Below are 16,825 nucleotides of genomic sequence, written 5' to 3'. Positions count from 1 at the left end.
CATAGTCAAGAGATTTGAGGAGTAATACACATTCACCAAGACAGGGAGGCAACGTCAGGCAAGTTATGCCGCGATCTGCCAATGGATGGTGGACGCCTGGGCTAAGGATCAGTCTCAAGTGTCGTCCAAGCTTTCATGAAGGCCGGAATCATCAATGAACAGAGAAGTAACAATGACAAGACTGACTCGGACTGAGAGGGATCCAGGCTTGATGCTGAAATCGGCCAACTGTTAAACTCAGACATTGAAGATGGAGAATTTGATGGATTTGCGGAAGAGGAATAAACTGAAAAAGTGAGCGTATTGTTTTGTATTTTGCGTGTTACAACTGAACAATGCTGAGAGTTATTGTGAATGAGTTGAATAAAGTTTGATTTATCTGACTCTTTTGTTTCACTTAATGCGTCTTATAATCCGGTGCTCCTTATGCATGAAAATAGATGAGAGAATTCACCATTATTGATATTGCGCCGTATAATCTGGTGCGCCTTTTAGTCCGAAAAATACGGTAAGTGAATTTTTGGATTATAGGACCTTTAAGTGTATCATATATAAAGTCAATGCATGATTATTATTAGAGATTAAAAACAAATGTTGCCCTTTGCCCTTTGTCAAACCTTTGAGGGGGAAGTTGTCCAGGATGTTGAGCAGCAGCAGAGCGGACAGGCCCTGCCCGTTCGGAGGAGGCTCCCACAGAGTCACGCCCTGGACACACAGTACACATGTCCACATGAAGTACATTTCACCGTGTTTACCACTGACACAGGAGACTACAGGCTTGTTAATTAGTGGTGTCACTTAACAGCTGATTTCTTTGTTTGTCGAGACTTTTCACAGTGCTGCGTTGCTTTTTGAGACAATTATTTTCAAAAATGTATGTTTAACCACATTATGCACCTGACATGAAAATAATTTTGTAATTACATACTACATTGGATTATCAACATGCCAGTCACCACTATCACTAACTTAGCCTTGTTGTTACCTCACTTTCTGTCACATTTAAACCTTGTTAGTGAAGTGTTAGGACTGGGGTGACAAGATGTTCCTATTTATTCTCAACAGTCCCAGTTTTGAACCCTGTGTCCTCTGTCCCAGCAGATTTATCAACAACCAGTTATTTGTCCCGGTTTTATACAAGAAATGTGCCCGTTGTCTCTATTTTGACCACTTTGACACCCACCAACAGTAAAGAGGAGAAAATATTCATTTGTGTAGCTAAAATACTGAAAATTGAGCTTAAAAATTACTATAAGAAACAAAAAAAAGTTACAATTGACCCACAAAATATGTTGAAAAAGGACAATGTTTCACGCTCTTTTCTCAATTTTATTTATACCAACTATCCTAACCCCAGTGTGTCCCAGTTTTGAATTCTGAAAATCTGCTCACCCTATGAATGACTAGACAGATTTTTATCGCAAGATGTGTTATTGAAAAAATTGTAATGTATCTAATATTTTCAATCAGCTGATATACCTTGGACTCTGAAGTGGCTTAATTAAATATTAAGCCACTTCAGGGTCTACTGCTGGGTTTCAAACGACATCACAACATTCTATAGATCAGTGTTATTTAATAGCTAAAATAGTTTTATAGTTCAGATTTTGTTATAATACAGTGAGTTTTTAAGCCACGTCACTAATGGAAATTACATCAGCACATTGTGAATTTACTTTTTTGGGTATTTCATGGCGAAGTACAATGTAATCAAAAGGAAAATGTGACTCTTGCCCCTCATCATCAAATTCTAGAAACAGAAAACCACCAATAGATGATTATGATGAAGAGGTCCAAATACAGTATAAGTTGCATTGCGCAACTTTTCTGGTGGAGGGTCCGTCTCCTGCTTGTCTTGGATGTTATTACTTTGTCTGGAATGTTTCACAGTATATCATTAAACCTGTGTAAGTGTTGGTTTTCCTAGGTAATTTTGAGCTATAAAGCCACCTGTAAAATAATAAAAGTAAAGTAAGAGCTGTTAATGTCATACTGTAGAACATTCCAGGCAAAGTGATGACAAATCCATATCCAAGCAGGTGATGGAGCTGCAGCTAAAAAGTTACAAAGTGCACTTTTAAATTCAAATGAAGTCAAATCAAAAGCAAACAAAAAACACCAAGAGACCATGCCTATACACTAGTGTGAATTCCTGGGAGAAGAGATCAAATTAAGATAAAATGATTCAAATATGTACCGTATTTTCCAGACTATTAAGCGCATCTGAATATAAAAAAAAATAAATAAAAAATTGTACATATATAGACCATACTTGTCTATAAGCCACAGGTGTCCATGTCTTCAAGAACGTTTTCAAGTTGGGGCCATCTGTTTTTATCGCCTATAAAAGCTTTTGTCATCTTTTTGCAATGAGTCAGTTCGTTATGCTGCCGTCGCCAATGTCTCACCATCGACTCATTGATGTCGAGCTCACGTGCAGCAGCTCGATTTCCTTCTTCCACAGTCACATCAATCGCCTTGAACTTAAAAACTGCATCCTCTGCATTTTTTTGTGTGTTTTCCATGAGGAGGGTGTGTGTATGAAGCATAAAATATCTGCTCAAAACACAATCAAACGAGCATCTTCCTCAGCACATCATCTCTTCCACCTGTTTGTCTCGCTCGTGCACCCCCCTGGAGGCCTTAGCTCGTAAGAATCTACAGAGGGATTATCAGACATGCATGTCTCCTGCAGAAAGAGCTGCTGTCCTATCTCGTATCATGTCAGTGTCTTGTAGGATTTTAGCAGATTTCAGGCTCTCCCAGGGGCGGGGATAGGTGTATCGATCAGGAATGAGTGGATGTCCTGCTACTGAAGTTTGAGATGTTTCTTCTTGTCACTTATGCACTCACCTGCATTTAACACATACGGGTCATTAAGACATATTCCACTCACTAATGTTCATTTAACATCAGCTGTTTTAGTCCTGACAAGATCACTAGCTCGCGTTGCAACTTCATGTTACCTGCACAGACAGTGGCGCTTTCTACACTCAGGGTGTGCACGCATTCGCTGTGTTCATAAACAAATAACCCGTCCATATATTAGCCACATCATTGTATAAGCTGCAGGGTTCAAAGTGTGAGAAAAATGTAGCGGCTTATAGTCTGGAAACTACGGTATGTGCTTGTTTCACTATAGTAACTACACACTGACCTTGTACTGGATGCTGATTGGACAGATGACTTCACTGCTGTGGCGCTTCAGGTCGTCCTCAGTCATGACTCCTCCATTTTCTCTGATCACGTCCACGATGGCTTTGGCCACTCTGCCTTCATAGAACGCAGGTTTACCGCCCTCCCCCAACTCCTACAAAACAACAGGCACAATATGAATGGGTAATATACAATTACTTTGCCGTACCGAGGGATCTCACTGCCAGCTCAGCCCTTGTTATATTGGCCTACATCATCAGAGGTATAATACTAACTACAACAGAAGTATAGCCAGAATGGACTGCACTAGGCATAGATCATCACAAGTATAATACTCCCTACAACAGAAGCATAGCCAGACTAGACTGGACTGCACTAGGCCTACATCATCAGAGGTACAATACTCCCTACAACAGAAGTATAGCCAGATTAAACTGGACTGCACTAGGCCTATGTCATCAGAGGTATAATACTCCCTACAACTGAAGCATAGCCAGACTAGCCTGGACTGCTCGAGGCCTACATCATCAGAGGTATAATACTCCCTACAACAGAAGCATAGTCAAACTGGACTGCACTAGACTGGAATGAACAGTACTACCATAATGTGCTATGGGTAGGTCTGTCATAATAAGGGATTTTGAAGAACAACATAATGCTTAAGAGAAATATAAGGAATTCATAATCCGTAATCCATAACACTGAAACTACTTTATGCCACTGACACAAGAAAAAATAAAGCAAGACCCCAGTAAACTCTTTGAGCTACAACAAATAAATAGCAGAATGAACACATAATTATTTTAGAACGTAAATTTTTCAACCCTCTACAACTCAGATCTTACCGTATTGCCTAAAGAAGAACAGAAACCTGCCCACTACTGCAACACAAACATGCACATGATAAAACTCCAAAATATATTGTTCCAGATATCATATACTGAATGATAAGTTAATACAGTAATTGTCGTCTATGTCTCCACTCGCCTTTATTGTCTATGTCTCCAGGTGTTGGGTCTGTACTGATGGTCAATAAATATCTGCATTAAAACTCCAGAGTCATGCCTCTTCTCTTCAACTCTCGAGCTACAGCAGTTAACATTTTATTTGGTGATTTATGCATATATATGGACTATAATTCTATTTCTCAACTATTGTTCAAAGCTCACAGTAGTGTATTTTACAATATACACCCAAAACATATGATCATTTTGAATGATGTCATAAAAAGTGTGTAATCTCAGTGGGGGTTCCTTCATGACGTGCAGTACTGCACTTTGTCTTGGCGCAGTCGGATTTTGAGTGGGACACACAGAACAGTCACCAAAGATGAACCAGAAATGAATCATTCTGAGCTCATGGCCATATATACTTACAATCTGTGGCTTAAAATAGGTTTGTTAGGTCCCTTTATCAAGTAGTAAAAATAGACCAAGTTATGAAAGAGTTTATCATCATTATGCTGGACCAGAGTAATGATTAAGGTAAATGAGTAGCTAGCTTCAAGGAATCATCAATCAATAAATACTTAAAATATGACAGAGAGAAAGCAAACACTCCACCCTGCGCACACACACAGGACTACAGTGGTCCTGTGATGTCTGATGAGAATACAGTGAGATTTATTACTATGAAAAACAAGTTTACACTAGGGCTGGGCAATATTGGAAAATTTTCCCCATATTGATCAATGAAAATTTTTGATGCAATCGTATTCTGTCTTATTAAAAACAGACAGGTGGACTTAAAGGTGCACTGCGTAACATATCTAGTGGAGGGTCCGCCACCTGCTTGTCTCCATGAAAATGTTATTGCTTTGTCTAGAATGTTCCATGGCATAGATTAAATCTATTTATCATGAAGGAGGCAGGTTACAGCACAACGCAACATTACAATTCAGATCTGTGGAGAGTCGCCTCTGTTTACAGAAGGAATTATTGTATTAATGAGCAACAAAAACAGCCGTAATGAATAAATGCCAGATGGATATGTTTAATATGTCATACCATGGAACATTCCTGGGAAAGAAATAGCATCTCCATGGAGACAAGCAGGTAGCAGACTCTCTTGTTTACTTTCCATAACTTGAATTATAACAATCAGGGGCACCAGAGGAGAGAAAGATTTAAATTAAAACTGAAAACACAGGGACATGTGAGGAGACATAAAGAGACACACTGTGACTCAGAGCTTTAAACAAGAAAGGGGTCATTCCTCTTCAACTTTGCTTAGTTAGGACAATATAAATAGCAAAAGAAAATTCTGTTTGCTGGACAGAAGTTTCACCCTTACTCCCAGTTGGCCCCTCTTACATACTGTAGCTGTAGATCAAGCAACAGATTTATTTTTAGGGTTTTTTTTTTGTGTCAAAATTACATTCCTCATTTCTACATGTATCGCAGGGTCTGAGGGGCCCAAAAATTGACCCTCTTTCTCTTACTTTGTATTAAAGGAGGACCCATGTAAGCTTTCTTGCTCCGGGCCCCCAAATTTCTGTTGACAGACCTACATGTACCAATAAAAAAAAGAAAATTGGACAACAAAATAAGTACGTCTCAGTGGCCTTAAATACAGGAGAATAAAGATTACTCAAACATGCAGGAATCATACTAAATACAACTTCAGAGGATAAAGGAGAAGGGGACACAACTATAACATGGTTAAAAGGCCTGAAAAATACATTTTGCATAATAGTACTACTTAAATGCTCAGTCCATGTTAAATTCGCTTTGGTGGACGGAGTTATGCTAGGAATTAGGAGAAGGAAGCAATAGACTGTGGGGTGACTATTTTAACATATTTGAATGTCTTGTTCCTTTGCACCACTCCTATTTGAGACAATGAATCTAGGCTTTCTATTTGTAGCAGTAGGAAGGGTGGTCTGTGTAAACCCACGCCTCATGAGGAGCAAAGGTATCTGAGAAGGACGGCGAGAGGGATGGCGAGAAGGATGGAGGGATGACAAGAAAATTTGTGAAAGGGAAGGACTTATAGCTGTGAAGACAATGAACTAAAACAGAAGAGGAAAATGTACAGAGGAGGAGGATGGGAGGAGCAGGAAAGAGGAAAGGAAGAGGGGTGATAGGAAAGAAAAACAACAATGGAAACCTATGGAACTGAACTATACCTGACAGAGCAGGACTAGTTGAGTTACATATCTAGTTTAGTGAATACCTACTCATGCTCGACTAAAAAGGGGGTGTGGGAAAAGCTCTCCAAACAATTTAATCTTCAGTTAGTCCCTCTCACCTTTTTGTTGAAAATGAAACTCATATAGACGAGTCGACCGTGAACACTTGTATTGATCGCAAGCTTCTGAAAATGTGTTGTTTAAATCCTTTTTCTATTTTTTTTCTTGAGCTTTCAGATTCAACAACTCCAGGGTGATGTTACAAGACTACACCTGCAGCAGGACTGGGGAGTTCATGCAAAAACTACTATTTATGCCGAAAAAAGTACTAGGAAACAATGTATTCATATAAAGACAGATTAAATGTGTGAATCATGAGTTTAATCTGCCTTTCACAAATAAGTAAATACCAAAAATACCAAATCTTCAGTTAACTCACTCATTCACTAACTTTCTGCTGTTGTTCCATATAAATTATTCTAATCTAAATAAAATGATTAGCTGACTAGAATGTGATTTTCAATATAAAATCATAGTACTTTCTTTTCTATTGTGTGTGTGTAATCCCTCAGTGGTCCAGGTAGGTTCCATAATGGTCCATGGGTGTATACTTGTCTATGTGCTCTTATACTTGTTCTGATACAGCTCCAGATCATTTCTGTCTTGCGAATGTGACTTTTTCAGTATCTATACCGGTTCAAATAAGTATCTAGTTTCTACACTAGTTTTAGTATCGATTAGTATTTTCAGTAGTGTATTTTTTGAACTATAAGTTGCACTTTTTTCATGGTTTGGGTGTTTCCTGTGACTTATACTCCGGTGCGACTTTATATATTAAAATTTTCACAGTGACAGCACCAAGAGGCTCTAGTCTTGTGTGAGTATCTGCTGCTCCTGTTCCTCCTGTACCACTGTCACTTCACTCTACTGCGCATGTCTCCTGCTGAAAGAGCCTCTGTCCTGTCTGCATCATGTCAGTCAATCGCACCATTACTTCTGTACAACTGACAATTGAACATTTAAACAAAACTTATAAAGACGACTGAGAAAACTAAGCACAAATGCCCTCAAAAGGAAAATTATATTTTGCAGATTACAAACTGCAAGTCGTGAAATCTGCAGCTGAAAATGGTAATCAAGCAGCAGAAAGAAAGTTTGGAGTGAGCGAGAATCTTGTGACACTGGGAGGATGCACCATGCAACTTTCCTGGAAGTCACTGGATGGATGGACAAAGCCTGGACTTCAGTGACACTGAAACCATCCTGTCGGGATTCAGAAAGGCCCGAATAATTGTAACTGGAAACTGATGCTGAGTCTGACAACAGCTACACAGAAGAGGAAGCAGCGCTCTGTTTACCTCCGGAGGTCGTGGAGTTGCTCAAAAGTGACACCGAGGATGAAGAATTGAATGGATTTAGTAATTTGGAGTGAGATGGAGAGTTTGGTAAACTTGTTCTGTTCTGTTGTTTATGCTATAGTTCTCTGAAGAACTGTTCATATGTGATGTTAACAGCCTGTTGTTCTCTGTTCTATTGTTTTTACTAGAACTTGACTTTCGGCATGAAAAGTCTGTCCCTGGTATGGTTTATAAAATAAATTTCCCCCAAAAAGTGCGACTTATAGTCCGGTGCAACTTATATTTGTTTATTTCTTCTTCAATTACGCATTTTTTGGCTGGTGCCACTTATAGTCCGAAAATATGGCACTTTTGACATCCCTAGTTTTAACAGACAAATAAATATGATAGGTAACTTTCTCGGTGGAGGGTCCATCAAATGCTTTTCTCTGTGGAGATGTTATTGCTTTGTCTAGAATGTTTCACAGTATGGCATTAAACCTTCCTATCTTCATGGAGACCTAAGCAGACCAAGTTACAGGTCACATCTGTGGTGAGGCAATCTCGCTCACACTCAGAATGTCTGTTTTTCTAGGTATTTTAGAGCTATTAAACCATCTGTAATTGAATAAATGTAAGGCAGAGCTGTTTAATGTCATAATCTGGAACATTCCATGCAGAGCAATGACATCTCCATAGAAACAAGCAGGTGACAGAGCCCCAACCAAAAAGCTACATTGTGCACCTTTAAATTCATGTATTACCCTCAGAGTTTGGGCGAGGGCTGGGTTCCTGAAGACTTGCCCAGACTTTGGTGCTCTTCCCTGGATGAGCAGGTCTGGATCCAAGCCTCTCCCGGCCTTCTGAAGCTCCGAGACCCAGAGACCCCAGTGATGCGCAGTCACCTCTGCCACAGGAAACCCCCCCTCAGCCAGCTCCACAGCCCTCCTCAGCACGTCCTGGACGGGCAGCTACCAGAGGAAACACATGTGAAACTATGAGCTCACCGGAAACACCAGAGGAAGAGGAAGAGACGCACTGAGAGGGGATGTGGGGTGTGGGGAATGAGACTGTGATTGGTCTGATAATATTGCTTTGATTTCCAGTAATAAATTAGGAAATGATTTAATCCTACCCTACCAACACGAAAGGACTGGCTCGGTAGGGTTTGGGAAATATTCACAAATGGTAAAATGGACATATATTATCACATTAACACATAAACATAACTGATATCTTAGAAGCCGATATCAGACATCCACCAAAACTTTCAATATCAGTGAATTCCTTGTCCAATCAGATTTGTTTTGTTTTTTTCAGTGAAACATGTGAAACAAAAGAGTTACTTGGTCATTCTTCATTCAAACAAAATCACATCTCCCTCACGTCAGATTAACATGGACGGACCCTGATTGGCTAATCCACCTGTCAATCACACCTCACTGAAGTCAGGGACATTCACCGGTGATCAGACTCATATCTTTGTAAAGTAATGTAAGTTGCACATTACGGCATTTTCAATAAGCTATCCCTATAGAAATAGGGCTGTGGCGGCACAAAGTGCTGGTCAGATCGGTGGAGAGTAGGGATGGGCATTCGATGAAATTTTCTTAATCGATCGTCGGAAGAATTAACGATCGATTATCGATTAATCATTAACGTTTTTCTATTAAAATGATCATCATTATTATTACTATCTGCACTACTAATCTGCATAAATAAATTCAACTTTACGACATATAAACCGTAACGACTCTAGAGCCACATCAATCCGTTTGACATTATAATGTGTTTAATTCAGTTATGCGCAACTCTCACAGAAACCATCCATCCATCCATCCATTTTCGTCCGCTTATCCGGGGCCGGGTCGCGGGGGGAGCAGCCTAAGCAGGGACTCCCAGACTTCCTTCACCCCAGACACGTCCTCCAGCTCCTCCAGGGGGACCCCGAGGCGTTCCCAGGCCAGCCGAGAGACATAGTCCCTCCAGCGTGTCCTGGGTCTTCCCCGGGGCCTCCTCCCGGCGGGACATGCCCGGAACACCTCCCGAGGGAGGCGCCCAGGAGGCATCCGGAACAGATGCCCGAGCCACCTCAACTGGCTCCTCTCGACGTGGAGGAGCAGCGGCTCTACTCCGAGCTCCTCCCGTGTGACTGAGCTCCTCACCCTATCTCTAAGGGAGCGCCCAGCCACCCTGCGGAGGAAACTCATTTCGAGCGCTTGTATCCGCGATCTCGTCCTTTCGGTCACTACCCAGAGCTCATGACCATAGGTGAGAGTAGGAACGAAGACTGACCGGTAAATCGAGAGCTTCGCCTTTCGACTCAGCTCCCTCTTCACCACAACGGTCCGATACAGCGACCGCATCACTGCCGAAGCTGCACCGATCCGCCTGTCAATCTCACGTTCCGTCCTTCCCTCACTCGTGAACAAGACCCCGAGATACTTGAACTCCTCCACTTGAGGCAAAGACTCCCCACCCACCCGGAGAGGGCAAGCCACCTTTTTCCGGTCGAGAACCATGGCCTCGGACTTGGAAGAGCTGATCCTCATCCCAGCCGCTTCACACTCGGCTGCAAACCGCCCCAGTGCACATTGCAGGTCCTGGTTCGATGAAGCCAACAGGACAACATCGTCCGCAAACAGCAGAGATGAAATCCTGTGGTCCCCAAACCGGACCCCCTCCGGCCCCTGACTGCGCCTAGAAATTCTGTCCATAAATACAATGAACAGAACCGGTGACAAAGGGCAGCCCTGGCGGAGTCCAACATGCACCGGGAACAGGTCTGACTTACTGCCGGCAATGCGAACACAGCTCCTGCTCCGGTCATACAGGGACCGGACAGCCCTTAGCAAAGGGCCCCGGACCCCATACTCCCAGAGCACCCCCCACAGGACACCACGAGGGACACGGTCGAATGCCTTCTCCAGATCCACAAAACACATGTGGACTGGTTGGGCAAACTCCCATGAACCCTCGAGCACCCTATGGAGAGTGTAGAGCTGGTCCAGTGTTCCACGGCCAGGACGAAAACCACACTGCTCCTCCTGAATCCGAGGTTCGACTATCGGCCGGATTCTCCTCTCCAGTACCCTGGCATAGACCTTACCGGGAAGGCTGAGAAGTGTGATCCCCCTATAGTTGGAACACACCCTCCGGTCCCCCTTCTTATACAGAGGGACCACCACCCCGGTTTGCCAGTCCAGAGGTACTGTCCCCGACCGCCACGCGATGTTGAAGAGGCGTGTCAGCCAAGACAGCCCCACAACATCCAGAGACTTCAGGTACTCAGGACGGATCTCATCCAACCCCGGAGCCTTGCCACCAAGGAGCTTGCCAACCACCTCAGTGACTTCGGCCAGGGTGATGGATGAGTCCGCCTCCGAGTCCCCAGCCTCGGCCTCCTCCTCGGAGGACGTGACGGTGGGATTGAGGAGATCCTCAAAGTATTCCTTCCACCGCCGGACAACGTCCCCAGTCGAGGTCAACAGCTCTCCCCCCGCACTGTAAACAGTGTTGGTGAAGAACTGCTTCCCCCTCCTGAGGCGCCGGACGGTTTGCCAGAATCTCTTTGAGGCCGTCCGATAGTCCTTCTCCATGGCCTCCCCGAACTCCTCCCAGCTCCGAGTTTTTGCCTCCGCGACCACACGGGCTGCAGCACGCTTGGCCCGCCGGTACCTGTCAGCTGCCTCAGGAGTCCCCCGAGCCAGCAAGGCCCGATAGGACTCCTTCTTCAGCTTGACAGCATCCCTTACTTCCGGTGTCCACCACCGGGTTCTGGGGTTGCCGCCGCGACAGGCACCACAGACCTTACGCCCACAGCTCCGAGCAGCTGCATTGACAATAGAGGCCGAGAATGAAGCCCACTCGGACTCCATATCTCCAGCCTCCCCCGGAATCCGGGAGAAGTCCTCCCGGAGGTGCGAGTTGAAGGTCCCTCTGACAGAGGGCTCCGCCAGACGTTCCCAACAGACCCTCACTACACGCTTGGGCCTGCCAGGTCTTTCCGGCTTCCTCCTCCACCAGCGAACCCAACTCACGACCAGGTGGTGATCAGTTGACAGCTCAGCCCCCTCTCTTCACCCGAGTGTCCAAGACACGCGGCCGGAGATCAGATGACACGACGACAAAGTCGATCATCGACCTCCGGCCTAGGGTGTCCTGGTGCCACGTGCACTTATGGACACCCTTGTGCTCGAACATGGTGTTTGTTATGGACAAACTGTGACTAGCACAGAAGTCCAATAACAAAACACCACTCGGGTTCAGATCGGGGAGGCCGTTCCTCCCAATCACCCCTCTCCAAGTGTCACTGTCGTTGCCCACGTGGGCGTTGAAGTCCCCCAGGAGAACAACGGAGTCCCCGGTCGGTGCACTGTCTAGTACCCCTCCCAAGGACTCCAAGAAGGCCGGGTACTCTGCACTGCTGTTCGGCCCGTAGGCCGACACCACAGTGAGAGACCTGTCCCCGACCCGAAGGCGCAGGGACGCGACCCTCTCGTTCACCGGGGTGAACTCCAACACACAGCGACTGAGCTGTGGGGCAATGAGCAGGCCCACACCAGCCCGCCGCCGCTCCCCCGCGGCCAACGCCAGAGAAATGGAGAGTCCAGCCCCTCTCAAGGAGTTGGGTTCCAGAGCCCAAACTGTGCGTGGAGGTGAGGCCGACTATATCTAGTCGGTAACGCTCAACCTCCCGCACAAGCTCAGGCTCCTTACCCCCCAGCGAGGTGACATTCCATGTCCCCAGAGCTAGTCTCCATGTCCGGAGATCCGGTCACCGAGGCCCCCGCCGTCGACTGCTGCCCAGATCTCTCTGCACCGGCCCCATATGGATCCTCCTGCGGGTGGTGGGCCCACGTGAGGACGGCCCCACGTCGCTCCTTCGGGCTGAGCTCACAGAAACCGCATGGCTAATTTGCATAAACTCAGCGAAGATAAAACTACAGCTCTTGTGCCCTGATGCGGTCAATTTCTGTTGGATTAAAAGACATGACTCAGTGGAATACAGGTTAGTGTGACCATATTTGCGTTTGTCAAAACCAGGGCACCGTACGGGAGCTGGGAGGTGGGGACTCGTCATCGACATTGCGCAACTCTCACCTGGTAAAGCTTTTTCCCACTGGACACCGAAACATGTGTTCCTGCTTTGTTCACTGTGCACATGGACTCACACTTCTCCCGAACGCAACGGAAAGCGTGGAATTTCTTGTACAAGTCATCGTTAAATACGCATATGCACTTCGGTACGTTGCAGGCGGACTGATTGTTTGTGTCTCGCTCCTTCTGAGTGCAGAGAGCTACTTGTACGGACCCGTTTGGTCACGCTACGCACAGCAACCTACATTCGGTTTGTCGATTAAAATTTACGTAATCGATGAAATTCTTAATGATTAATTGTCGATTAATCGACTAATCATGCCCATCCCTAGTGGAGAGGCGAGCTCGCTCAAAGTAAGAATGCATGTCTTTCTAAGTATTTTTTAGCAATATAAAAACTTGCTTTCTTCCATGTATTCATTTATATTCCTATAAATGGATACATGCAAGAAAGACATATTTTAATGCCATACTGAGGAACTTTCTCGACAACAATGCCAAGATTCTAACCTTGTGGCTGCCAAACAGTTGCAGTGTGTCACACCAACAGGCCGGAGCTCCAGGGACAGTCACATTCAGTGCGTCAAAGGGCGGGGGAGGGGCATCTGCAGTGAAGCCACGCCCCTCCATGAAATCCAAGGACTGGGCCTCAGCTGCACGGCCACTGACCGGGAGAGAGAGAGGGGACTTTGGTCAGTGGATATTAAGAGCTCAAACTGAGAAATGCTACAGTGAGGTAAACTAGTCTATCTCCATGGATGCAAGTGGGTGACAGGTTAAGTATTTTTTAGCCAAAAACAACTGTAACTGAATACATGCAAAATAAATCAGTTTAATGCCACACTATGGAACATTCAAGGAGATAAAACAACATCTCAATGAGATAAGCAGGTGGCGGACCACCACCAGTTGCTTGGGATTGCTTGGGAAGTTTTAGAAGCAATTATACTCTCTCTTTCTCTCTCTCTTCACACAGTATCAGAGGGTGGTGCAGTATTCAGAAATGTCTGATGGTAATCTTAGACTAACACTGTACAGTAGACCACGGTCCATACCTCCCATTTAGCCCCTGTATCTCTTTTGTGTGTGCGTTATAGAACAGGCAGAAGGCATCGCCTCCAAGCCCAGTGCTGCAGGGCTCAGTCACCGCCAGAGCTGCTGCCACGGCAACCGCTGCATCTGCAGCGTTCCCCCCCTGCCTCAGGATGTCTGCATACAACACGATTATAAACACACAACACAATATTATATTCTCTTGTTGGTAATTGGTATCGCTTTACAGTGTTATGTTTTAAGCAAAAGGACATTGAGAATTACCCTTAGCTGGAATGTTAGTGTGTGACATGAGCTCATAAAACATACTATAAAACAAAATTAAAATGTTTTATTTGAAGTGATAGTATGTAACTTTCTGGAAGTGACATGTCATCTTCACAATTCCATTGAAGGCAAATTGAAAGATAAACCATACTTTGAAATATTCTCAATGGAGGTGTATAGTATGGCATAGTAATAGTAGTAATAGTTTATGTTATATTGTGGAAGTTTTTGGATAAGCTTTAGTGGGCCCTCCTCCAGATCAAAAAAGAGTCAGGTTTGTGGAGATGCAACCTCACTCAGAGTAAGGAATCATGTGTGTGTTTCAGTGCCATGTGGATCATTTGAACGTTTGTCTAAATAATTTCCCTTGTGGATCAATAAAGTTTGTCCAGGTCTAATTCTAAAAACATCAAATGTCAGAAATCTAAATACATGCTTTAATTATAGTCTATTTTTGGCCCACCTTAAAATGTAAATATAGGAAGAAGCTTCACAACAGAATGCATTGTTTTCCCCTTATTTGCATCAGATTGTGCAGGGAAATTTGTTGAACAGCTGCATGGCAAAACAGATCTGCACATGCATGTTTATGTCTTTCAATTGCTGGATTTCAGATGACATCACTACATTCTACGGGCTAATAATATTTAACACAGATGGGGAGGCAGGTAAAATAAATATTGTTGAAATATAGATTTTGGTCATAATACAAAAGGTTCATGTGTCTAATTGTCAGTAATAATGATCAGGTTCAACATTTGTGACTTTACTTTTTGAATATTTCATGACAAATAAAATGTCAGACTCTCAGATGGGGGGAAAGAGACTGATTTTCCTATTAATTATATAGTACTTTACCAAGAAATATCGGAAAAGTAAATGTTCCAAATATGGAAGCTGATCATTTTTTATCACTGACCAATTTTTCAACAAAAATCTGCAGGTGAACAATATTCATTCAATAGCCCCCATCTGTATTAAATAACATTGGCCTGTAGAATGCTGTGACGTCATCTGAAACCCACCAATAGTCATGCATAAGTATGTTATTGTAATTTAGTATAGGGTAAATTATGGTTTATTATTTACTTACTTACTACATACTATTACCCTAGTTATGTAAACTTTCTTTTAGTGTATACTATTGTTGTTAGTTTAGCTTGTTTTCAAGACTAGCTAACATTAGCTTTAACATTTTTACGTCAACAACCGCTGCAACCTCTGTCCTTCATTCATTTTAATCTCATTTGTTCATTTTTTTTCCCCTTCTGTTTTAGACTTCACTACATGTAATAACCAATCTATTAAGTTAGCAAAGAGCGGAATTATTCATAAATACAAACTTTTAGCATTTAGCGCTAAGTTCGTCTAGCTTCGTTCACCTGGTCACCATGGAAACAGCCCGCCTGTCACTCACCCAGTCCTGCGCTCGTGGCTAAAGTCTGACTGGACGCCACGCACGCGCTCAACGTGACCACAGGCGAGCGGCGAGACGAGAAACACAACCGATCCGACATGATGTGGCGCTTTAAACACGCATAAAGTAGTCAAAGTGCAAAACTAGAGCAGCTGCATGTTGTGTGGGCATGTGCTGGGCATGAAGCCTTGCAGCCCGCTAAATGTAGACTTTAAACTGCAGGTGGATCGCTCTGGGGTGGATTGAGTGTGCCTGAAATGGAAAGCAGAGGATCACAGATGGCATGGATGGGTAAAGTGAGTTCACTTCTTGCTGTTATTTTTGTAACGCAGCCAAGTCTAGAAAGCTTTAGGCTCTGATGATATAGTGTTAGGATATATAGTATTTCGCATTTCCAAAAATATGTAGATGGTGTGAGGCAGGGATGGGTTACACCAATAGACTGTATGGTTACACCCACCATGGACAAGGGACTGGGACACTCCTGATTTGGGTTGGTTGGTAATAAATTGTGAAACGAGTGCATAATTAAGGGAAAGTGTTACGCACTCAGCCCATTCATGATTTATTCATGACAAACAGTATAGTAACATTTTCTAGTCATTTTTAAGCAGTTTTTTTTTTTTGTATTTTACCCAAACAAATTTATGCCTCTCTTTACTGTTGGCAGATTTCAAATTGGACAAAAAAAATAGGGACACCTGGGACATTTCTTGTATAAAATTGGGATAAATCAATGGTTTTAGATAAATCTGCTGGGACAAGGGACACAGGTCTCAAAACTGGGACTGTCCCGGGCAAATAGATGTCTGGTCTCCCTACCTTAAACACTTCAACCCATTGTCTGTAAAAAAGCAGACCAGATTTAGTGGTGGAAGAAGTACTCAATTTTGTTACTTAAGTAGTTTACAAATACTGGAGCAAAAATACTCAAGTAAAAGTATCACATGAACAAAAGTGTTTTAGTACCACTTTAAAAATGTACTTAAAGAGTATTTCATGCAGATCTAAACTTCAAATGTAGAGATGAGATCAGATTTGTGCTGAATGTTGTTGAATAGAAACAATGGAATCAATGGTTTTGTTTTTGTCTTGTTTTGTAGCTGTCTTTATTTTATTTATTTGCTTAAAAATTTTACCTGTCTGTCTTTTCAGCAGGTCTCAGACAATAATAAAAACACTTTTAATTTTCAGTCCTGTTCAAAATGCAGTAGAGTAGATACTTGCTTTCAAATGTAGTGAAGTAAAAGTAAAAAGTATTGTCTTTAAAATGTACTGAAGTAAAGTACAGACTCCTCCATTTTTCACTAAGTACAGTGCTTTACTACTTTTACTTCATTACATTCTACCACTGCTTTTGCAACT

At 43.3% G+C, this 16,825-nt stretch overlaps 1 protein-coding gene across 1 annotated transcript in view; it reads right to left on the bottom strand.

The window, feature by feature from the left end:
* The window catches only part of LOC110160604 (glutathione hydrolase-like YwrD proenzyme), a 30,956-nt gene extending 15,303 nt beyond the window's left edge, over positions 1 to 15,653 (bottom strand). The window contains 6 exon segments of the mRNA XM_020925279.2: positions 618 to 705; positions 3,158 to 3,310; positions 8,388 to 8,594; positions 13,234 to 13,387; positions 13,779 to 13,932; positions 15,461 to 15,653. Coding sequence (XP_020780938.2) covers positions 618 to 705; positions 3,158 to 3,310; positions 8,388 to 8,594; positions 13,234 to 13,387; positions 13,779 to 13,932; positions 15,461 to 15,560 — 856 coding nt within the window. The 5' untranslated portion in view covers positions 15,561 to 15,653.
* Positions 15,654 to 16,825: the final 1,172 nt, after the last annotated feature.

The sequence above is a fragment of the Boleophthalmus pectinirostris genome, unplaced genomic scaffold, assembly GCF_026225935.1.
Source record: "Boleophthalmus pectinirostris isolate CB_2022bp ecotype Guang Dong unplaced genomic scaffold, ASM2622593v1 HiC_scaffold_7, whole genome shotgun sequence".
Lineage (NCBI taxonomy): Eukaryota > Metazoa > Chordata > Actinopteri > Gobiiformes > Gobiidae > Boleophthalmus > Boleophthalmus pectinirostris.
This window is presented reverse-complemented; position numbering and strand designations above follow the sequence as displayed.